Below are 25,021 nucleotides of genomic sequence, written 5' to 3'. Positions count from 1 at the left end.
ATGTCTCCAAAATTCGACCTAAAGGCCAAGAATTCCGTGGTAAAGTCGATAATGAGAACAAAATACTTCCACTGCTGCATTAACGGGAGGTACTCTCTAATCCAGTGTTTCCAGAAAAGATCACAGATGTACTGTACTTGTTTCCATCTTCATCTGGAATAGATGTCATCCTTTTGAAAAAGCCAGAAAAACAAAATAGGAACTACTTTCATCTGAAGCAAATGTTTAGGGGTTAAGGCTTCTGGATCTTGAGCATCCTCAGAAACTGTAGTAATTGGACAATTGTAGAGTATGCCTTCCACTTCACATACTGTAGATCAGTCTGTAGGCCTTCATCATCAAGCGTCTGATGTCTCAGTACGGAACATAGGATCTCTTTGAGGATTCGAATAATTAATTCCCGTTCATCTCCATTATGAGAATATAAAGGCGGATTAAAAGTCCACTTCACATTCTCTCTCAGCAGTGCCTTCTGTATTTTGTCTTGGTTGATGTTAGCAAGAGCCTCTTTCTACTCTCACTCTGCCCCAATGAAGTTGGTTCCATTATCTGAAATTATCTCTTTACCTTGACCCCTTCCACAAATAAAACTTATGATGGCACAATTAAAGGAATCTGTGTTCAGAGAACAGGCCATTTCAATATGAACAGCTCTACTGTTAGTAAATATCACACTATAATTTTTGACATTTGTTCTACCCCTCTTTACCTCAATGAGACCAAAGTAATCGATTCTAACATGACTGAAAGGTGGTAATATTCTATTAGCTGACTGAATGAAGTTGGACTAGCTGTAGTGATACTTAAAACAGCAGTTGTTCTCTTTATCTCTGTATCACTGTCTGAGATGCAAAGTGATTCTTGAGGCAATTCAGGCCAGTCAGCCAGAGCGGGACTCTTCAAATATTCTGGACCTCTCAGCCATCTTCCATAATTCTTAAAAGAGCTAGACCTTACACCTCGAAAGGCTTCATCAGAATTCAGAGGCTGCAGAATTCACATATCGCCACTGAAACTTCTGTGACAGATCTCTGATATTTGAAACTCTGTTGGACACAAATGTCTGGAATCTGCTAGTATCATTCAGGATGTATTTGAAGACTGATGTACTGTCTGTCCAAAATACTGAATCGTCCAGAGTTAGCTCTAGTTCTTCTCTTAGCATTCTGTTGACTTTTGCAGCAAGATCTGCGGCTGCCAATTCCAGTATAGGGATAGTCATGACCTTCAGTGGGGCTACTCTTGCCTTACTCATCACAATAACAACATGGACAGAACATCTAGTGTCTGCGAGATGTAGGTAGCTAGCTGTGCCATAGCCGATTTAGCCAGCATTGGTGAAGTGGTGCAATTGAGCACTGTATAGCATCTGCTGAAGCTCAGATTCGAAAGTAGCTTGAGTTCCTCCAGCCACTTGTCCCATTTTTGTGCAAAGGCTGCAGGAATTTCTTCATCCCATCCGCAACTCTTGTTCAATTCTTTTAGCTGGCAGCTTTACTGGAGCAAGGAATCCAAGTGAGTCGTAAACTGAAGTGGTAACTGACAAAATACCTATTCTAGTAAATGGTCGTTGCTTCAAAGCTATTTTGAAGATAAAGGTGCAGTCTCAGTGTCCAAATGAAGTTCCAGTACGCTGTCCACAGGAAGTTCTTCTCTGTGCAAGTCAAGATGTCTAACTTCTTTAGATCATTCCCCCTCCTCAGGGATCGAGGTTAATACAGTGCCGCAATTGCTCACTAATTTGGTGAGCCTAAATGGTAAATGGACTGCATTTATATAGCGCTTTCAACAGACCCATGGCCACCAAAGCGCTTTACATATTGCCTCACATTCACCCATTCATTCACTCATTCATACACAGACGGCGGTGTCAGCCATGCAAGGCGCCATCCAGCTCGTCGGGAGCAGCTGGGATTAGGTGTCTTGCTCATGGACACCTTGACACTTGGTCAGGTGGAACCAGGGATTGAACCACCAACTTTCCAGTTTTTAGTCAACCTACATGAACCACCGAGCCACTGCCGCCACTAAATCCACCAGAAATACCTTTTCTAGTAAATGGTTGTTGCTTCAAAGTTATTTTGAAGATAAAGGTATCAGTATCAGTCTCCCAATGAAGTCCCAGTACGCTGTCAACAGGAAGTTCTCCTCTGTGCAAGTCAAGATGTCTCACTTCTCCTCCTCAGGGATCGAGGTTAATACAGTGCGGCAATTGCTCACCAATTTGGTAAGCCTAAATCCACCATAGCACATACTGCACTAAGCTCTTTCACCAAAATGACAGCTTTCGTCCGAGATTGATTTAAGGCAATCATCCACGTAAAAGTTATTACGAAATGTGGATAAAACTTCATTAGATATCTCCATTAGGCTAACACAAGAATCTAAAAAAATCCATGTCTTTTTTAGTAACCTTGACTTGGTGAAACATACCCTCAATATCCGCCATCACAGCTATGGGCTCTTGGCGAAACCGGAGGATTACACTAACGTAATTTAGTGATTCTGACAGGTCAATTTAGCTCAAAAGGAATTATTAATTAATTTATAGGGAATTCAATAGAATCACTTATTACGGCCGAGCAAATGACTCGTCCAGGGTTCATTTGAACCGGCCGCAACTATCAGCTCTGCAGCAGAAATAAATATCCAAACTATAGTGAAACACTATTTATTAGCAAGGTAACTTAGATCAGCAGTTTAAGACATTAAATTCGTAAGCACATAACACAAGTAACACTTCTCTTTAAAATACAAACAAGACTTTATTGATTATTCTAACACATAAAACTAATATCTAACACAAACACAAACACGCACACACACATTCATACGAGTTGCAGAAAGAAAGAGAGAGTGAGGAAAGAATGAGTTTTATGAGTGAGATGATGAAATCCCAAGTTTCTATATGCACTTATAAGACATGACCTGAACGAACCATCATTCATTAATTTAACCCTTCTATCGTTTCTTAGGCGGGTTATTAAATCTATATCAATGCACCAGTTCAGCTTAAGAGTCTGGAGGCTACTTGCTTGTTTTTACCTTCCTTTTGGGGATTCCCTTTTGTCATTGTAAAAGGGATTTCCCTGGTTCATTGGCTGGCGTCTCCTTGTGCCTCAATAGATGTCAGGGGCGGCCAATCACGTGGTGTGCTGGCGGATGAATGGAAAGTCTTTGAAGCTGGAAAGCATGCTTTGCAGTCGAATCGTGGACCGAAACTTTGCCGCAAAACTGAACTTAGAACCGAGACTCACAACGCAAAAGAAAACTAAGAAAAGAAAGAAAATTGAGACGAGAGTAAATGGCTTGAATGAAGCTGTTTAAAGCCCATGGTGCAGGTTAAACACCACTGTCGATGAATGGGTACATAAAGCAGTCAAGATATGTATATAAAGTTAGAAATGTCTCCAAAATGGTGTTAAAGTCCAGTTTTTGTAGTTTTTGGTTAGTAACGGTTATTTTTTACGCAATTCGGCGATGACGTCACATGAGGTAGACGTGGTGGAAGGTAGCCTCAGCCTTGCTCAGCTACTAGAACTAGTTCTAGCACTGACTATGGCATCTAACTGGGATGAGGAAGAGGTGGCAAGACCCACAGTTAACATTTATGATGGCCCACAGCCATATAATTTCGAACCGTTTAGACGTGAGAGGACGAATGAGGAAATACCGAGAGCCGATGGCCGTCAAAGACAAATAAATGCATGGTCAGAGGAGAATGACTGGAGAGTTGGTGGAGTGTCCTGGTGAGTTGCTACCATTAAGAAACGCAGCATCGAGTGAAAGTCAACGTTTTCTTTATATCTAGTGACAGTGATTATGTCGTTGGCTCAGATAAGTACCCTAAACTTAGTCAGAAGATCTATAAATAGAAGGCATATTATGCTAGCTATGGGCTAGCTTGACAGTCCCACCTGTGAACCCCTAGTGTTTATTTCTAAGCTTTTACCTCTTTTTCCGGTGAAAATGTTGTTTGCAAACGTAGCCGACGCCGAGTAGGCTGGTCATGTCTTCAGTGTGATTATTGTTGATAGTGCCAACTAGTTTTCCTCGTGATTGATTGTCATTGACACCGTCAGGCTTACCGGGAGAGGGAGTGAGTAGTAAGCGTCTGTGTCGCTGTGTTTGGCAGGTGTCTGTGTGGGCGGTGTCGTCCCATGGAAACTGTGGTGGAGAGCTTGTGTTGTAGGGAGGTGAGCGCGTTTTGACCCCGCGGCCAGCAGATGTAACGTGCTTAACGCAGCATCCTGGATTTGAGGCATGCTGCCTGAATCCGTTTGTGCTACACATAGCATACTCACACTTCAGGCAGGATCATGGTCCCCTTCAAGCCAGCACGCACGAGTATGTTCATGGTTTATGTTTACTTTACCAATCTTTTTACACTGAGTCCTTTGAACAACAGCTATAGGTGACAGGAGATGTGTTGCATACACAATAAACATGCATAAGAGACAGGCTTAAAATGACGTTTCCAACCTACTTACATAGTTTTAAACTTAAGAATCTTTCCTACTTATCCCTAGGCAATACCGGTACACTGCGTACAGGCAGGCTATACGCTGGGCTTATGGAGTTTTAGGCAGGAGTATAAGGAAGCCTCTACCCTCTTGTGTGGTTTCAACCATCAGACAACAATTCCAAAGTGGTGACCAGACCTATCAGGGCTTTCAATGGCCTCGTTTGGATGAAAATGAATAAAAAGAATGGCTTATTCTGTTGTGATCGCCCAATTGCCCTTAAAATGTTATAAAATACACAGAACACATGAATTTTGATAAGAAAAAACAGTTTATTGGCATTGCTTGTAATGGTTACTGAACATTTAAACATTTACTGAACAAGGACAAAGATTACTGAACAAAGACACAGGTTGGAAGTAAACAAATCTATATAAAAAAATGGTTAGGCACAGAACATACAAGGAGCACTGATGAAGGGCTAGACCTGAAACGTTTGCACATTGTTTCTTTTGCCTGCAATAGTGTGGTCTTACCTGAGGGTCAACTGATGGTTCTTTTTCTCTCTCACACACACACACACACACACACACACACACACACACACACACACACACACACACACACACACACACACACACACACACACACAAAAACACATACTATTTCATGCATGCATATGCAGTGATACATGCAAAAGCACATCAAGCAGACACACAGTGAGCCCAGACAACACCGCACACAGAGGTTGACAAGGCACAGGTAAAATGATTGGTAAATTATTTTGAATTACATACAACAAATTTCATGCAAATAACAGACAGAGGAGCAGACATGCAGCATGCAGGACCCCTTGAATGGGGTACAGAGACAATTATTGCCACTTACAAAGACGAAAAAAAGTTATGATTTTGTGCAAAGTAAAACCAAAGCAACAGCACACAAAGAAAAAACAAAACATGCAGCATGCAGGAAACCACCACCAAATGAGAGGACAGGGACAGAAGGAAAGAAGATAACTAACAACTAAAATAAATACTTACAACTAAATCATTGGACTTGTCTGTAAAAAAAAAAAAAAAAAAAGTGAAATTAGGTTTTCTTGTAGCGTGACTGCCGGGCTAGGTAGAGGCTGACGGCCTCCTCCTTAGGAACCTGTTCGAAGGATTTGGCGATGGGGGCGGGTGCATCGGAGGACAAATTGGCGCTAACCTCTCGAAGAGCTGCAGGTGAATTGGTGTAGCTTTCCCGAAGGGCCTTCATTAATGATGTTGCATAACCTGCAGACATAATAATAATAATAATAATACTGTATAAAGATCATTGCCACTGATCACAGATGTCTCGTGCGCCATCTCAAAATATGATAGAACTGCATGAGACTGCTTACCGTATGAGGCTGCCTCTTTGATGGGACGCACCACATGGGCACCTTTTCTGAAGCGCGGATACCGCACGCAGTACTTCTCCGTCCCATCACTTCTCCGTGCTGTCTCGCGGTTGGCATTGTGATTGTAATGCAGCGCCGCTAAGAGAAGCCTACAAAATAACACATTTGAGAAAATCTTTGAAACTTGGTGTATGTATGACAAAATACTACAATAGGCATGATAATAGGTACTATTATTACTATAAAAGGCATAATAATTGACAGTATTATTCCATTGGATAGCACTGACCTGCTATACATCCCAAGGTATGAAAACCCTGTGTGCTTGGGCGCGAAGTGCAAGATGAGGGAGTGGTAAGCCTCAAGGGAGAAGGTCTGGTGCTGTGGAGACAGCTGTCGAACATCTTTTAGTAGGGCAGTCCTCGTGATTATGTTCTCCAACTTTACTGCTGCCAATGAGCCTGCAAAGACCAAGACAGGTAGGCAGGGAGGTAGACAGACACACAGATGGAAAACATACAAATAGACAAGAAGATAGATAGACAGACAAAATTATTTTTTTTAATGGAAAGCATGAAATTGTCCTGCATATGAATTATAGCAAACATAAACAGTAAACAGAATGTTATGAGATTGCCATGGAATGAAAAAATAATTTCATCACAAAGGTCACATGTCAAAGCATCCAGACAATCACTCAGACAGCAAATACAACAAAACTGTAGAGCGTGCATAATACCACATACTGTGTGTACTGTACCTGGGTCCAGCCACTCTTTGTTGCGCTGATCCCCGTCTAGAGGGCCATGGGCACAACTGGAGAAGGCAGGGGTGTCATGGTCATGGATTTCCTGGATGTGGTTGACTAAACTTCTCCATTTGGCCTCCATGACCGCTGGGTTGCCATCTGGGGTTGAGGCTGCAGTCCAATAGAGGTGATTCACTATAGCAGGCCTCCACAACTGTAGTTGGTCACACTCTTTTGAAGCTGCATCCAATGCCTTCCCCAGACCTGTTTTAGAACAAATGGTATTAATTGATATGCACTAACAAAAACTGCTTCAAGGTTCCAACAATGGATACATACTTTTGGCAATGTGCCACACATCAAAATAATGCCGTGTCCCTTCAGGGCTCAGCTCCTCTCTCACCCATTTGGCAACCTAAGGAGAAATAAACAAACTTTTGTGGATGATTGACCTGTGTGGCCCTCAGTGCATCAGCAAACCACAAACATCCAGCTTTAGTGCAATTCAGATATTTACATTCTATACTGCATTTTTATTGTAAATACCTGGCGATGACGGTCCGTGATCAGCGTTGCCCAATGCAGGTCCTTTCCCCTCAGCAGGCCAACACTGCGCTTGAGCCCTTCAAGCTCACACCATGAGCTGTTGGGAACCTCTGAGCTCTGCAACATGACATAACAGTGTAAGTGTAGAATGCTGGTGTTGTTGAAGGAGGCGTGAATGAACCGATGCGTTGCTGGTCCAGGCATTATGATACACTGTACTCTAGTTAGGCAATACACAATAAAGCTCTATGCATCGTTGTACTAGTGGAAAGATGTTATATTAAGATACAATCAGTTTACCAAATGGCAGAGTTCATTTCTTTGTCTAATAACATCAGGTTTACCTGAACAAGCTGAACATCCACCACCTTGTTCACTCTGTCCTCTATCAGAGAGTAGGATCCATACTTCGCGCAGTGCCCAGGAGAATCTGACCTGGAATTAATTACAAATTTGAATTATGTTTAAAGTTTTTAATAACCAAGGTCTGTAAAGACAATCCACCGTGTCATCTGCAAATGCCAACTAAAGCCACCCTACATGATAACAAATAACAAAATCAAAACGTGCAACTGGTCTATAAACTCTCACACTGGTTTACCTGCAGTCACCAGCAAGAACTAGCCCGCCATCCATTGCCCGTAGGTCACTAAAATTCTTTGCTTGATCATTTTGCCAGGCCTGAACGATTACAGGGATGGTATAGCGGCGCTGATGGCGAAAGAAACTGCTCGCACTGATGCACTGCAGGCCAAACAGAGTCAACATTCTTAATGTCTGGGTGGCCAAACATCCAGTGAAATTAATGGCCCTGTCATATCTGTCATTCAAACTACCAAAGCTACAGTACACAAAAAAATGAGCATTCAAAATGGTCTATGTTGGTTTTAAATGATCTCACTTGTGGTGGGGGTCACACGTGTAAGGTGGCTCCTCATCAAACAAGTCCTCCTCATCCTCCTCATGCTATGTATTAATTTAATCAATGTGTATGGAAATGTCCTGCTTGCATAGATACTGGCAATGTTTTAGACAGAATATCTACCCCTTAAAATACCCAAGATTTACCGTGAGACCATCGGGGGGGCTTCAAATAACACTGTGTCCCAGCATCAGAAGTGGAGGAGGGCAAGGGCTGATCCCCAGTATCGACACTCTCCACAGTGTCTACACTGTCCACGGTCTCCTGCTGTGAGGCGTCTGTCAACATCTTGCGAAAACAAATATAAAAAATGGTCAGCGAAATGCAAGGGTGTAGTGGTGAAATAAGAGGTGGGTACACTATGAATACTTAGATCAGTGATTCGCAACCAAGGGAACACGAGCACATTGCAGGGGTACATGGAAACATTTAATCATTTTCAACTTGGAAGTACTAAGAATTATTTACTTATCATCTTTGAAATTCCAAGACGATAAGTAAATATTCCCAGTCATTTCATAAGTCCATCAATAGAATGGGACGTGTGTGCTACAACTAGTTTCCCAGTGGAAACAATAACCTATGGCACAGCCGTACCAAAATCAAAACAGTGAAAGCCGCTTGATGATCATCACCACTGATCCAAACACTAGCCATGAAGCTTTCATGACGATATGGACATTTACTTCAGGGCAATTTTGTTTTGGCTCATATTCGTGAATCACGAAATATGCTCTTCTAATGTCAGAGTGATCATGCTTGTAGTGGAGGCTGTGTCAAAGGGAACACGGTATGCAAAATACACACAGAGCTAGCTAACACGCAGCTTGTAAACATTAACGTTAGCATGATGCTTACCGTGGCAATAGCTCGCTTGTGGCAGACGGTGGTGTCTCTTGACCTCGGGACAGGGCAAGCAGAGAGGTTTGCATTCACAGGCGGCACGGCGGTAGGAATTAACTTAGCCATCCTCTCACTCTTTAAACCAAGTGAGACCATCTTGGCATCCCCTGAGTGGTAATCCTCCTCCTTGAAATGCGCGCTGCATATTCTCGAGTAGGCGGTGACAGAGCTAGCTGAAAAATCTGCCCGCCTAATCTTGACAAATTGCACCCAGCTTCGGAAGATCCCTTTGTCCTTGGGGAAACAATGGACCCTATGTCCAGTTTTGCTGGAGTTCTTGCACCCGGCACAAACACAGTAATAAACCATTTTGTCTATTTATTATCTACTCTTTCTCTAAGCTATCTATTATGCTATGCTATGCTATGCTATCTCTCACTATCTATCTATGCTATGTTATGCTATGATATGATATATCTATCTACTTATATATCTGACACTGTCACTCTTTCACTAGCTGCTACTCTCACTACTCGTCTCACTCTCTCTCAATGGTATCAAGGCTTTCGTCTGTCGTCCAAAAGCGAGTACCTCAAGTGACGTCATGCAATCCATTGTGGGAGAAAGAAGAATCATCGCTAACCTGTTGCTAACCGCTAAAATATCACCTACTTTTCCTTATTATATTTCTTTTTTGTAATACCCTACAACATCAATTACAATGGATAACTGTTTAAATGTTTATTATCAACTAGAAAAGAACCAAAAAAAAAAAAAAAAACTGCACCATGGGCTTTAACCCATGTTCTTCTGATATTGATTTGGGTTCTTTCGTCTGCTCTTCTACATGGTTACTGGTCTGTCTGGTTACTCCGTCATGGTTTCTCCATGATCGTTTCGAATCTACTTTAATCTCTTTCTCCCCCCAAGCTTTGTTCGGGTCCTAAGATTTTAAACTCAAATGTTTGTCCAGCCTCCTGGATGAGTTCTGACCAATTAGACACTGTCTTTATTTGAGAGGTGGCATTTTCTTCACTTCTCATCGTAAATCATGCGTTATCTGTGATCTCCTTACTCTCCAGCTCTAGCAGAGACTACAGAGGCCACAGTTTAGACATCATTACTATTATAAGAATACGAAACATTTTACACAGATTTCAATCAAGCCATCTTTTGAATCAAGAACATACGATCGTACTGATAGGAAACGAGACACACTTTCATTCAAACATCTAATAGTTATAACAATTACATGACTTATATGGGATCTAAGCATATTAGACACACATAAAGGTTGTAGACACTATAGAATTATGTAGTTGCACGATGTTTGATTATAAGTCCATCAAGAATTGTTTTGGGATGATTTTATGTATTTTTATAGGTAAAGTCTCAGTCTCTGTGGTTTTAAGAGATTTCAACCTTGGGGTCATTCAGAGTTCCTTAAGAAGAAGGAGGTCTGTTTTGTATATCTGTCGTGGGATCAAGCAACCTTTGCCGTTATCTTGGTCGGGCCCTGAGCTTTGCCATCTCTGAACCAATCCGTCTTTTCCAAACCATCTAACATTGACAACGTTCTTCCTTTAGTTGTTTGCATGGCCATAAAGTTCTTAGCATAGACTGGCAGGAGCCTGGATTTTATGGGTCTGGATTGGTGATTTGGGGTCTGGAGTGTTGAATTCTGTGTGGAATTATGTTTGAACAAATCACCTGGAAGATTCATTTGTGTTTGGTTCGTCCTCAAACCTTACAACACCTAAGCGGGTATTCATGAGATCTGGACCCTGCAACAATTCTGAATTCAGTAAAGTATCTTAAAATGAGGAAGCACAATCAAATACCACTCTGATTTTCTTTTTCTTTTTATGGTGGGATCAATGATGGGGAATGTATCATACTCTACCATTATCTCTGTCTAGCTCCTCTTCTGGTTAGGGGTGGGAATTGATAAGATTTTATCAACATCAATGCCACTGACGATTCTGCTTATCGATCCGATTCTTTAACGATTCTCTTATCGATTCCTGATAGCACTGTGTGGAAAAAAGTAGTCATATGCTTTTTCGGCAAAAAAACAAGTGGTTTTATTTGTTTTAAAGCTTACGCTTGAGTAAGCAAACTGTACTTTTTATGCAATTTATGTAATAAATGGAACCTTATTGTAAAGTGTTACCGATTAATTATAGTTAATAGTTAAAGATTCAGACGTCTTGCGAGTTCAGTGTTGGAAAGATCAGTTGTTTTAACCATTCATTAAAATGAATCGGTTCAAAGGAGTCATTAGTTCGCGAATTGGACGTGTACGCGTTGTGTGATTATCCCAGCAGTTAGGACATGGACATCCAAGATTTGTGTCAACACAGAAAGCATTTCATCACTGGATAGGTTTTTTTTTCGTTTATTTAAAGTGTTGTTTTATGTCAGCTGAATGTGCGGAACGCTTTTCAGAGAAGATAAGGCAACTTATTTTAGCACAATTCACACCCAGCGGTAATTCAGGAAAAAAAAATCTCTGAATGCTCCACATGAAACGTGCGCGCGACCGGATCTCTCTCTCTCTCTCTCTCTCTGCTCGTTCTTTCAGTTAAACATGCGCCCTGTCACAAGCGCAGCAGTTCATCTACATTACTCACCGATCAAATAAGACTTTGGTGGGACAAAAATTCACTTTGGCGGGCGAAAAACCCTGTTATTGCAAATGGCATAATTTGTTTAGTAAAATAAAGGCAAGTTTTAGATTGCCTCTTCCTCTCTATGATTACCTCCTCTGCTCAAATCGCTTTGACGTCATGACTCACAGATGCGTAGGACGCCATGCTATGGTGCCCGATAAAGGAAAAAAGGGAAAGTTGTGAGTTCACGGTATGTATATACTATGGCTGGGACTCGGAGCAGGAGCATCGATAAGAGGAATCGTTAATGTCGAGGGCATACAATATCGATGGTTCATAAAACTTAGAACCGGTTCTCAATTACCATCCCTACTTCTGGTACTTTTCTGCATTTCTTTAGGATGTCGCTAATAAAGTCTCTGTAATCTGATAGGAATGCTTCATCCTTCCTAAATCTCTTGAGTATATACTTAGAGCTCATTGTTCTGCAAAATTTTTGTTGTCAACAAGGTTTATTACCTTGGTCTCATTTGATAGAAAACCTTTAAAATTTTGCAAAAAATAATTAAAACAGAACCCAGAAAAAAGAAGGCAATTTATTGATTTATTTTGTTATTATTAATGCTTGACACAATGACTATTAGAAAGAATACATAGAATGCCATAAAATTACGTTTTTATGTTTCAAGACGTTACAAACCAAAACTTGACAAAAGGCTAATCTGTATACTTGGCAGCAACCTTTCATACAAATACTTGGTATAGTTTGGTCTCAAACTGAAACAAATATGCTTTTTGTATTCTGCCAGGTGAGACCTTTTCAACAGTGTATGAAAAAAAGACTCCTTATGAGGCCTTTACAGACCACATTTCAAGTAAAGGTCCTTTCACACTGGACGCGATTTTGACGCACGAATAATTCGCGCAATGGTTTTATTTCAAGTAAAGCAGTCATTTTTCCACACTACTGCAATGCCAAGTTTTTGTTGGTTAAGGAAGTGGTTATGAAATAACAGAATACAAATTTAATGATGACTCAGCAGCGTCCTCCATCAGCCTGGTGGGTGGTCAAAACATGACTATACATTCATAAATGATTACTAAGTGATATACTAATTATTTACAAATATGTTTTAAAGTTATCTTAAAAAAATAGTAAATCATGAAATAAAATCAGATCATTAGTAGATGGTTAAGTTACTAGGCCTAGTTGATATATTATGAATCACTTGATATTAATGTCAAACTTGTTTTAGCATCATGATCTCAATCAATGGTTAAAAATGAAAAAAACAATGATCAAACCAATGGTAAATCATCAGTATATAGTTTATTGATGCATTGTGACGTAATAAGGTCTGTGTTCAAAAGCACAAACATGCAAGTGTTAAAGCAATGTTTTAAAGAAGAGTAATTTCTCTTAAAAAAAAAAGTTTTCAAGCAAATAAACATTTATTATGACTTTATTATAAGCTTTCTGCATCCCCTAATATAAAGCCTAAACTATTTATCACACATACACGTTTCATATCATTTATAGATCTTCTTGTTACAAATAATGTTTGTAACACCATCTCATGAGCATACTTGCATTTGTATAAACACTAACATACAAATGTTAACTTTACTTTTCTTTACTCTACTTCTCCCCAGAATGAATTTTCATGTGGATTTTAAGGTTTCCACGTTGATTAAAAGTATTTCCACACTGTTGGCATATCAAAGGATTCTTTTCTTTGTGAATGATCATGTGTTTTGTAAGGTTTCCTTTCTTAGTGAAACTTGTTCCACACTGTTGGCAGGTGTAAGGCTCCTCTCCATTATGAACTATCAAGTGGTAAGTTAGGTTTCCTTTTTGCCTGAAACGCATTCCACACAGTTGGCAGGTGTAAGGTCTCTCTCCAGTGTGAACTCTCATGTGGTTTTTAAGGTTTCCTTTTTGCCTGAAAGTCTTTCCACACTGAGAGCAGGTGAAAGGCTTCTCTCCAGTGTGAATTCTCATATGCACTTTAAGGTTTCCTTGTTGATTGAAAATTACTCCACACTCTTGGCAGGGGTAAAGCTTCCTTCCAGTGTGAACTCTCATGTGAACTTCAAGGTTTCCCTGCTTTTTGAAACTTAGTCCACACAGGTGGCAGGTGAAATTACCTATAGTCCCTGTCTTTGGTGTCTTTTGAGCCATTTTTTGTGAGGAAGTTGTTTCAGCCTGTGAGCAATTCAAAGACTTTTCTTCAGTTATGATATCATGATGCGTCTTGTACTGATCTTTCTCTTCCATTTCATTCAGATCTTGACTCTCCTCTTTTAATGGCATCAGGTCTAAGGCGAAAAAAGACAGAAAAGTTAATCCCAGTTTAATGTCACAAATCACAAACATTAAAACCATAAATATTAAAACTCATAACATGCATGTTAGATCCTATACAACAGGGGTGCCAAACTCGGTTCTTGAAGGGTTTCCAGATTTTATTTGCACCACCAATATGAACCCAGAAGTGATGTATGCCTTCACAAAAGTCTTGCCTCTCTGGTTTTGTGTGGGAATTTAATTTTTGACAGGGTGGCAGACTTTTATATTGACAGCACAGAGAATTCCAGAGCCTGAGCACTCACTACTACCATATGTCTTCCTTAGTTTACAATCTGTTTAACAGTCCTTCTCTTAACCTTTTATCAGTCACACTAAGAAATAAATATGCAAAAAAAATTTTTTTTGATAAAATGGTGTTCCTTAGTCCACATTTAGCAACTTTTCAGTGTTTTTTGTTTTTTTTGACCCAATCAGGAAGCAGATACACACGTCAACCAGCCGGTTGACTTGCCCAGTTAGGGTAATTCTCGGCATGAAGTAACTAGTATTAGGCATTCATGGATTTTTTTTCTTGTGTGCATCTTAAGTTTAATTTTTTTTCATATAAAAACATTACAGACAATAGAATATGTTAACAATATCATCAATTTATTTTAAAAACATGTTCTTATTATAACACATACAATAAAAACATTGTAAAGTGCAACAGTAAACATAATAGAAATCAAGAAATGTAACAAACAAATACAAAACTAAATAAATAATTATGATAACTGTAAACAAATTATTTAAAAAATATACTATAAATAAAATAAATAAATAATCTCTGGTAACAATATCTGACAAGATGTATGGTATAGACAAATTATTCTTGTTGAGAATAATTCAACAAGTTGAATGTTCTCTGAACTGTTCTCTGAACATGTCAAAAAGAGGGCGTATCTTATGGAAGCGGTCAGGGCAGCCTTCCGTCTGGAAGTTATCATTGAAGTGGACATATCTTCGGAGCACTTTGAAGCGCTTCACTGACATGGTATCAGCCACTGGTGGGAAGCGTGACTCACAGGCCCAGTAATCTTCCAAAGAGGGAAATTCAAAAACACCCATGTAGAGCAAAACTGACAAGAAAACCTCAATTTCAGCAGCTGTGGTGTTGATGGATGTCCCGGTCTGTTGAACTATTGGTGCGTTCAAGTCATCTCGTATAGATCGTATTTACGAGTTGAACGCACTTGAACGCCACCACAATGTCGTAAATACCAGTGGGGAGCTCGGGATTTTCTCTAAGCTCCGATCTTTACGAGTTGGGGGCGTGTCAGTGATTAACATGGCGGAATACACAATACGTAAAGGTATTTAGCAGTGATATTGTCAGGCTTTTCTATTAACAGCTCAGTTAGCTAATCGCCAACACAGAATATGATAGTATTATAATATAACAATGCAGCATGTAACGATGTGTTGGCAGTGGCTTCATAAATTAATTAAAAACATAAAAATACAAAGTACACCTGATGCACATTTCTTTGTTCTTCATTTTCTAGAACAAGAGTTTAAGAACCATACTGTATTTTTGTGTAATTAATTAAGAGAAAGTACTCCGCCATTTTGCTCCGACAAAAGTGACTTGAACGCACATGCCGTTATAAGCACGACTTCCCACCTCGTACGTACGAACTTCCCAGGAGGACTTGAACGCACCATGAGTACAGGTTGGTATGCTCAGTTATGTGCACAATCATCTGGTCAGTAAAGAGCTTCTTAAAATACAGAAACGGCGTCTGGACCAACTCTGGAAGCTCAAAGACAGGCTCGGGCAGAGTGAAGATTGGAATGTCCTTTTTGACCCATTTGGTCTTTCTGGACTTTGCAGGAGGGGAGGGAGTTTGATTGAGGTCTGAAGATACCTCAACAAGCCTGTTTCGATTCCTCAATTTCTTTGAAGGGGGCGGTAAATCTATACCGCGTGGAGGGACAAAATCTTCATTATCTCCATCGTCTGGATCACTGAGCTCTTCCACTTCTGAGTCACATGGATCAGCGGGTAAAAGTGCAATAGTGCTAGAGGTAGATCTGGGGGGGGGGGGGGGGGGGGGGGGGGGGGCATAAAATGTACGGCAGTCCATTATGTCTGAAAGAGATGGAACATAATAAACATTACTGTACAGTGTAGGGTCGCAAACTGTATCTTGAGTAATCAGTGCATCAGGTACATCTATCCATAATAAATGCACAATTGTCATATTGATAAACTGTTCTCCCAACATACAGGCACATTTAATTTGTTAAGAAAAAATTGCATATGCTAATAAATACTCTGTGTACAATGTATGACAAATCGGATAACACACAACCATGAAATTACATAACAAGAGACAGAAAATGTTGAAGTGTGACTGATAAGGTAAGTTTACTGTGCTAAATAAATCCCAAAATGTCCAACCATCAATTCAATTACAGTCTCATTATCGTGTTATGTTTGTCAGATTATTGAACAGAAAATGTAATGTTTATACCCATCTAGACAGCTGTAGTTGTAGCTATTCAATGCATAATGTAGTGTTAGTCAATAAGCCTCAGCTACGATGGCTATTGCAGAAATAATGAGTAGGACTAATGGTTCATTTCGTAATATGTAAAGAGTAAACAGTATTAAATTTAGAATCAGATTTAAAATACATATAGTCTAGCAAAGAAATAGGCCGTATGATCCTGCAGGGTGTATTATACTGAGTCACGATCGCGTTGCTGTGCTAATTTAGCAAGCGTCCAGTTCAGTTTACGCTAACTGGGCAACTCAACCGAGCGGTCACACAACTTTTCTGAGGTAACAGAGAGATACATCTTATCATCACGTTTCTTCCATTCAACAAAAATATAATCATTAGGAAGTCCAGAACATGAAATCCAACCAAAAAATATCTTACCTTAAATTTTAGCGTCTCTGGCAGCCATTGTTTGAAGAGAGGTCACGACAATACACTTCCGGTTCAGATTCAGCTCGTCTCAGCAACAAATATTTTATTACAACATTTCCACCCAGTGGATATAATTACCATTACACATTCTATTTAGTGAGAGGAAGAAGCACAAACAGCTAAAAATGGGGTTTGGCGAGTTTTAATTACAGGAATTTGACCGCGAAAAAAGGTCAACCGCACGGTTACAATGCACGTTAAAGGGTTAACCCCCTTAAAGAGCAACTAAACCCTAAAACAACTTTTTTTTTAGTTAATGATCTGTAAGACTGGGGCTTTATTAATGCTGTTCATTGAGTCAAGTAAATTTTTTGACATTTTGGTATAAAGTGCTAATGGATCCATTAATGGATCTAATGGCGCTAATGGATCCAAGCTTGTATCTCGTAAATTACCCCACTAATAATGCCTAGAATGGTACCAAACTTATACAGTAGTACAAATAGGTTCTGTACTCATAAAACGAGGCATTGGAAAGTTTGTAAGTATATGAGGAGTTTATTTAAATAACACTTGCCTGACGGCTCATGCTACCGCTAACCCGGACGTCGAGGTCACTTCACTGAGTTGAGAAAAGCACGTAAAAGTCCTGACAGAAAGCGATGCATAAGGATGTAGTGTAACGACAAATTATGATTTTTTTGAAGTGTTGACAACTTAGTGTTAACTAATAATTGCTGTAAACTAGTACTAACAACAAAATATTAGTGCATTCCTGGAACTGGGCGTCCGTTACACTACATCCTTATGCATCGCTTTCTGTACAAACTTTCCAATACCTCGTTTTATGAGTACAGAATCTATTTGTACTACTGTAGAAGTTTGGTACCATTCTGGGCATTATTAGTGGGGTAATTTACGAGATACAAGCTTGGATCCATTAGCGCCTGCACTAAGCCATCCGGCTGATATCTCTAAATAAGCTATAAGTTTAATAATGTTCAACCAAGGGAAAAAAAGCTTCTGGGAGGGTGTTTGGCTCGAGCTCATGGTGCAAAGGACCATAGGTTGATTTTACTCCGAACCATCCCTTTAAGGAGAAGTTATAAACGGCCACTGAACCCTATCCATACAGGCAGGCCTTTGAATTTTATAATTTTTTTCAAAGCAGAGAAAAATTCACTGCTCAAACAGAAACGGTCAACTTTGTAAATAGTTTTGGAAATCTGAAGATTTCATTCTGATAATATTTGTTCATGCTTCTAATATAATTTTATGAATATGAATTGATGCATAATATGAATTTAATAATGTTGAGTATTTTCTGCAATAAACCTTTGTTTGACTAGTTTATTCTGAACCCACTCAACAAACACAGAGCTGCACCACTTCGCCCTGCCACCACCACCACAAGTACATTATCCTCCCATGGGAAACACTGGCACAATATAGGATTTGGATCTCAGATCTCGTCTGACCGATACCCGACCGAGTATTGTCGCTCCCACCACGTGCTGTGCGTAGGGCACCAAAAATAGCCTAATGAAAAATCAAACTCATAATAATTATAATGGCGATATTATTTCAGTATGGAAATATTATTAGGCACTTTTTAGGCATGTATATAACAAAACAGCCAGAACAAGAGTATTTAATGTTATCTATTAGCACTCGAAATGTTATCTAATGTTGCCTTGTTTATTCCTGTTTTAATGTTTTTGTGACAAAAAAATTATTTTACTTATTTGTCTTTCTTTCGTTGTTGCTTATTTTTATGTATTTTTGAAGCACTACAAAATAAAACATTTGAAATTGAATCCATGATTTTGCAGATATTATAAATTTTTCTACATTAACCCTCTGGGCTTCTTCGGACAAAAATGACCGAAAACTTGTACGTTTAATTTTTTTTTTAAAATGACAGTTGGTGACTTTTGTTGTATTAGCTATGTGAACACACAAAAAAATCATGGACATGATTCGGATATGTTAAAGGGTCGTAAAAAAAATAGTCACACTTAGCTTCCTCCGGGTCAAAAATGACCGCCATAGGAAATGAATGGGAAATACGAAAAAATACGAAAACTCAGAGAAACTTTTGGTGGTACAAACTACAAATCAGCCACTGTGCAGAAAAAAAGTGCACAGCAATGAAGGGGTGACACTCTAAAACATCAAGAGTGCAAATATGACCATATTACATTTTAAGGCTTCGGTCTTTTTTGACCAGAAGGAAGCTAAGTGTAACCCATTTATGAAGAAGCCCAGAGGGTTAAATCTAGACATAGTAAACTTACTATCATTACCGAAATAATCAACCTCATTTCCAAAACCTGTTTCATTACTAACTTAATTAATAAGTTGTTTCGTAACTGTGCATGACTGTTAAATATCCATTTTTAAAAATGTGAAAATGCATTTTCTTTTCTAACAGTGTTTGTTTTCAGACTGTTGCAGTAATTAGATTTTTTAGGACTTGTTTTGGAAATTATGCTTAAAAAAAGGCTTAATGTAAGTAAATGTTTTTAAATTAATGTTCACATATTCTCCAGACTTTGTTTCTAATGTCAGATTTTTTTAATTTACATGTTTGAAATTTTTAAAAACAAGCTTTCGTGAGAAACACCCATCTATGCATTTTACCAGTAACTGACGCCAGCTAGCTGTTACTTTCTTTACTTTAGATATTGAGCAGTAGTTTATGGTTTATTTCGACGTGACGGTGGTTAATACTTTCTCAGTAACAGTTATCAGTCAGTGCAGTGCACAAGGTAGGCTAACAGTTCCTCTTGCTTCAGTACCATTTTGCTTTTATTCCTGTAGGTAAGATATCAATATAAAATGTTATTTTGAATGATATAAAGCAAACATTGTTGTTGAATTGTCTGCAATATTGCAACTCATTCTATTATGCTTTTATATTAGATCAGATTTATCAAATAGTTGATAAAGGGGGAGAGCTCCTTGGCTGCATGCTTTCAGTTTTAAATGTTTATAATTTTTTCCAGTTCAAGATTCTTGAATATTTTGTCTCTTTCTATATTGATAATTTTTCTTCGCATTTCTAAATTAAGCAGGGGCAAAGCTGAGATACGTACAAGGAGAGGAAGATACAGACGACGAGCAACCATCTACAAGCAGTTCACATGCCGTGATGCTGCTATTGTGTTGTTGGTATTGAGTTGAGTTTATGTTTGGTAATAAAAAGTTAAACAAAGTTTTTTTTCGGGGTGGGCATCAAAAAGGAATTAGGCACCAAAGTGGCTACCAGCAGCAATGGGCACACCCCTAAAAAAATATCATTCATTTCTGTAGCGCTGGAAATTCTGGGGTCTCATTTATAAAACTGTGCGTAGGAACCTTACTAAAAGTGTACGTGCGCCCGAAAGCAAAAAATGGCGTACGCAAAAAAATATTCACACTTGTAAAACCGTTCGTACGCCAGAACCTGCGTAGAATTCACTTTATAAATCCCAGTCAGCGGAAGATTGTGCGCACATGTGTCTCCACCCCGAAATAACCATATATGGAGCTTACAACGCCTAGTTTTACTATGCAGATCCTCATCTGCATATAATTTGCATATGATTATTCATCCACGTGATAACGTTTAACGGTACAAGACACATTACATTAATAAAAATCAAGTAGTTGCCTATATCTTGCCTTGTTTTTGAATACATAAATCAAATAGTGTAAAATACATTTCAGAGAAAGTTTTTCTCAATCTTTTCCACTTGCCGAATTGTATTTTTAATTGATTTATATTTTAATGGAAACAGATAGGCCTTGGGCATTATTTGCACGAAACTATTTTATCAGACAATCTGGTATTATCATGATAAGCAATTATCTCTGTGGTTAAAACATTAAAACACAGCACGCCACAGGAAAAGTGTTCAAAAGCATCGCATCCACAACAAATATTTCTATTGATTGAATATAAAAAATGTTGTAACTTCTCAGTAATGATTTCATGTTTAAGTGTTTAACTCCATTAATTTGAATGGCATATTTAATCTAAATGTTTATATCAGAAGTAAAACATAGTTTAAATCATTATTTTATTTATTTAAACTGTTATTTGCGTCAGTTTCACTAAACAGCCCAACGCGCTCGCTGGCACGGACATTTAAGAAGGGATGGATATTTGCTTCAAGTTATAGACTTGGTGAGTGAAATTATATTTGTATTATCTTTCTGTATGTTTAATTTTCTTTAGATTTTCTGTCTAAAAGTGACCAAAAAGACATTTAACTCCAGCTCACCATCGGTGTCGCTAAACTGCTTCATCTCCAAAACGTTCGTACGCATGGGTCAGAGTTTGCGTGCAGGTGGGCACATTTTCCCGTCAAGTTTGTTTTTATAAATCACAACTTATACGTCGAAAGTGGCGTACGCCTCTTTCAGGGCCTGTTTTGTGCGTACGCAGCGGTTATAAATGAGGCCCCAGATGACTGAGTTCAACTATGAGAAACTAACCTGTTTGTTCCTCAGTTTCTTCATGTTTCACTCTGAATGTTTCTTCAATCTTCATGTCTTCATTCTCCTCTTTAATAAACTCAATCTTTGTTTGTTCCTCAGTTTCTTCTTGTTTAATGCTAAATGTTTCTTCTTGTTTCACACTGAATGTTTCTTCAATCTTTATGTCTTCACTCTCCTCTTTAATAAACGCCATCTTTATAGTAGTGTTACCTGGATGTCAGTCGCTTCACCAGGAGTTTTTCTGTGTTTGTCCTGTTTAAAATGAGAATAATTAACAGAAAGAAAAATAAATCCAAATTTAATATTAGATACAGTTCGTTTCAATGAGCCGGTTCAAAAAAATGGTTCACCAGTTCTTTTACGTCATCACGTAATGACGTCAATTCTATCATCCCGGCGGATAAAAAATACATTCAAATAAAGGCATTTGTAATCATAACTTCAGTTGAATAGGCTAATAGTACTCATCGTCATAATCATCTTGGAAAGGTTTCTTACATTTACGTTTTGAAAATGAACCCTGTAGTAGGCCTAAGGCGATGTGCAAACGCGTATGTTTTACATGTCTTAAAGATATAAGTGAATAAACTGGTCTTCATCAATTTTATTTTACTTGTAATTAAATAAACGTACATTTCGCCGAATTCGGCACCTCATTCAAGTCCTCGGTTCACCTGTGCTCATGTATCAGCACACTATGCATTTCGAAAGTTCGGTTCAGAGATGGTGCTATCACGCATGCTCAGTATCTCCAGCTCATCGGTTCTCCGTATCGAACGTGTCCGAAAGAAACAGTTCTCGGTTCTGTACTAGTGATTCGAGAACTGATATCCAACAACCAGTTCTTGACTCGAGAACCGTAGCATAGGCCTGTGTGTGCTGAGCTGAGAACTGCTGAAACCTTATACAGTCGACAAAACTAGGTTGATGCATGTCTCCAGAATGTTTAATACGTTATATATTTTGATTAACACATTATAAACATTTATTTGCACCCTTAAAACCTGGGCAAGAGTTTACGTCAAAAATGTATCAACTTACTTAGAAATTAAATTATCTGTTCCTGAAAATAATGTTTTGGTATAATAAATGTTTAGTTTTACAATTCATTGTTTCCAATCTTTACAATAATTCAATGAAAAGACAGTATGTGATAAACATGTTTGTTACACTTATTGATGTTCAACAAAATACTTAAGTAACATGCATTTCGTCCCTCTAAAAAAATTGCATGCATGCTCATGTATGCTCAAGTATGTCAAATAAACTGTTCTCGGTTCTGTACTGGTGATCCGAGAACCGCTGTACCTGTATGTTCGGTAGTGCGCGTGTATCAGCTACTCGTGCTCATCACTTCTCTCAGCGCAACATGTCTCAGCTCAGTGAACTGTTGGATTTACTGGAGTAAAATATACTCCAGGATAATGGTTTATTTCGAAGGGACTGTCAGGACTCAGGCATGTCCGAAAGTGAGTAACTTTAGAAACTTGTGGATCAGCGATGACGCAAGACGCGAACTGTTTCGAACGATTCAGTCCGATTTAGTGTACTGGTTCGACCGGTTCACTAAAAAGAACCGGTTCAAAAGAACGAGTCGTTCACGAACCGGACATCACTGCTCGGCAGAGACCGAATTGAAACGCACCTTTTGTTACTCACGAGTTTTCATTGTTACTTTGCTCACACGACGTTAATAAATGTTAGATAAAGCAATGCATTGTTAAACTTAATAATGCTTGAAGACGATTAAACGGTTTCTATCGCGTTAAACACCTTAAAACACAAACCTTTCTTCAGCCGAATCACAACAGATGCGGGAGCGCGGCGCCGCCTTATGACGTCACACTCGGAAACCAAATTAAAAGTCCTGTTTCACACGCTGCTGTCTAAAAATACAGAAGTGCATAGAAATTTACGTAGAGAAATATATCTAAAAGATGACACAACTCAGAGCTGAATGTATTGGTGAAAAACATTTAATAACACAATGGTAAGTTAATAATACAGTTCACATTGACAATAATAAAAAAAAAAGATTAAAGAAATAATACAATTAGTTTGGTGTAGAAATCATCAACAAACCTTCCCATCTCTCAGCAAACTAGCAAAAAAAAAAAAAAAAAAATCTTGGGATCACTGCATCATCTGTGCCTTATGATAACTGGGGAGGTACTCAGTCAAAGAAGAAACAATCTAAAGGGACATTCTCCTCAACATTCTCTTATTCCTTCATAAAACCATAAATCTGTTATAAATCTGTATTGGTTTTATGATTAACACAGGCTGGCTGTGTATTAATACATGCACAAATTAAGATTCCAACTTAAAAGTAAGATTCAACCTTAAGTTCAGCTTATTTGCATTTAAATAAAACTTTTTCTTTCAAAAGTAAAAGAGTTTCTCATTTAAAGAAGAAACACATTTAAGGGGGAAAATGTCATCATTCTCTTGTTCCATCACAAAAGCCTTTATAGGGGAAAACATTTAGAAACATTATGTGACCTTTATTGTAAATGGTTTGCGTGATGTGTTATATTGTTGTTTTATACATTATAATATATATACGAGTGTGTGTTTATTTTATTAATGTTCAGTCAGTTTCAATAAATGTAACAAAAAGGGAGTCATGTATATTGCAGTTTTATTAATATTTATTACAAATTAAATAAAAAATAATGAATTAAATATTGCACAGAAGTATCAGTATCGAAATCGGTGATACTGATCTTGAAAATAATTGGTATCGGATCTAAAAGAAAATAATTGGTATCGCCCATCCCTACAGGGGATGCGAGCCTTTGTGCTTGTTCATGTTATCCAACATTAATGTAACACTTGAAAACAAAAACTTATTTTAAAAGTTTACTTTTACTAATTTAATTTCATCCAGATGTACGGAGTAGACTGTGCATTTGATACTTAACTAAATATGTTTGCATTTAAGAGTTTTAAAGGTACAATCTGGGGGATTTTCACTACAGTAGGCGAAAATCTGAAGCTCCAGTAACGGTGCATATTCTCTCAGAGACAATGAGAATCTACTTCAATGTATTTCTACTCATGAATTTCTCTAATATCATAAAATAACAAAATAACATTATAAAAAGCTATGAAAACATTTATGAAACTCACTCATCATTCAAAACAAGAACTATTGGTACACTAATAACTAGGGTTGGGTACCGAAACCGGGCACCGATATGTAACCGGTACCTAAGTAACCCGTATGTAACTGGACTGAATCAAAACGGAGATTTCGGTGCCTCATTTCGGTGCCACTTATAATGCCTCAGCTGTCGGTTGAAATATTTGCCCTCTGGTTCTCCGGAACGGACATAAGAAACATCATCACCACATGTGATCGCTAGTTAATCCTTTGGCGCGTACGATTGTTCACTCCGGTGTGATAAAATGTTCACATCACGTCAACTTCTAAATTCAAATCTACGTTCGCTCGTTAGCTGGCGCTAAGACAGGCGCTCAGCGCTGTCATCACAACTATTCAGTGTTTTCAACGACACAAGCTTTATTTTAGGTTTCATAAAATAGGTTTAATTTTAGGTAGACCTATTTAGGTATTTAAATACACTAGCAAAACAACATTTATAGTTTGTAAAATACACACTGATGTCTAAGGAAGACATTCTTTCCGTGTCATGATTTAGTGTGATGTCCCTACAATAACAGACCGGCGTACATCCAATAAATTATTAATTTAAGAACGTTGTGCAAGTTTACCGCAAACGTTGTGGAGCCGCAAACTTCAAATAATTTTGAACATCC

The 25,021-nt window shown here is 38.5% G+C and overlaps 2 protein-coding genes across 3 annotated transcripts; both read right to left on the bottom strand.

The window, feature by feature from the left end:
- Window positions 1-5,117: 5,117 nt before the first annotated feature.
- Window positions 5,118-6,855, bottom strand: LOC311290049 (uncharacterized protein). Its single transcript, XM_084408353.1, has 4 exons — window positions 6,614-6,855; window positions 6,143-6,314; window positions 5,854-5,952; window positions 5,118-5,743 (listed from the first exon to the last, which is right to left on the bottom strand). Exons 2-4 carry the CDS (start codon window positions 6,255-6,257, stop codon window positions 5,556-5,558), a joined length of 402 nt encoding a protein of 133 aa, XP_084264479.1. The 5' UTR covers window positions 6,258-6,314; window positions 6,614-6,855; the 3' UTR covers window positions 5,118-5,555.
- Window positions 6,856-12,837: 5,982 nt separating this feature from the next.
- Window positions 12,838-23,106, bottom strand: LOC311289237 (uncharacterized protein). 2 transcript variants are annotated; one of them, XM_084407074.1, is made up of 3 exons: window positions 23,026-23,106; window positions 21,236-21,490; window positions 12,838-13,843 (listed from the first exon to the last, which is right to left on the bottom strand). In XM_084407074.1, exons 2-3 carry the CDS (start codon window positions 21,429-21,431, stop codon window positions 13,164-13,166), a joined length of 876 nt encoding a protein of 291 aa, XP_084263200.1. In that variant the 5' UTR covers window positions 21,432-21,490; window positions 23,026-23,106; the 3' UTR covers window positions 12,838-13,163. The 2 variants fall into 2 exon arrangements, with proteins under 2 accessions (XP_084263200.1, XP_084263201.1); XM_084407075.1 differs by lacking the exon at window positions 23,026-23,106 and adding an exon at window positions 22,547-22,786.
- Window positions 23,107-25,021: the final 1,915 nt, after the last annotated feature.

This window comes from Rutilus rutilus, assembly GCF_951802725.1.
Source record: "Rutilus rutilus genome assembly, chromosome: 4".
Lineage (NCBI taxonomy): Eukaryota > Metazoa > Chordata > Actinopteri > Cypriniformes > Leuciscidae > Rutilus > Rutilus rutilus.
This window is presented reverse-complemented; position numbering and strand designations above follow the sequence as displayed.

What these genes read in the sequence shown, in the direction of transcription:
- LOC311290049 (XM_084408353.1), bottom strand. Translation starts at nt 6,257, where the DNA reads ATGTTCGACAGCTGTCTCCACAGCACCAGACCTTCTCCCTTGAGGCTT. An exon ending in TACCTTGGGATGTATAGCAG is followed by an intron (nt 5,953 to 6,142) that starts GTCAGTGCTATC and finishes ACCGCGAGACAG; the next exon opens with CACGGAGAAGTGATGGGACG. An exon ending in CAAAGAGGCAGCCTCATACG is followed by an intron (nt 5,744 to 5,853) that starts GTAAGCAGTCTC and finishes TTATGTCTGCAG; the next exon opens with GTTATGCAACATCATTAATG.
- LOC311289237 (XM_084407074.1), bottom strand. Translation starts at nt 21,431, where the DNA reads ATGGCGTTTATTAAAGAGGAGAGTGAAGACATAAAGATTGAAGAAACA. An exon ending in AGAAACTGAGGAACAAACAG is followed by an intron (nt 13,844 to 21,235) that starts GTTAGTTTCTCA and finishes TTTTCGCCTTAG; the next exon opens with ACCTGATGCCATTAAAAGAG.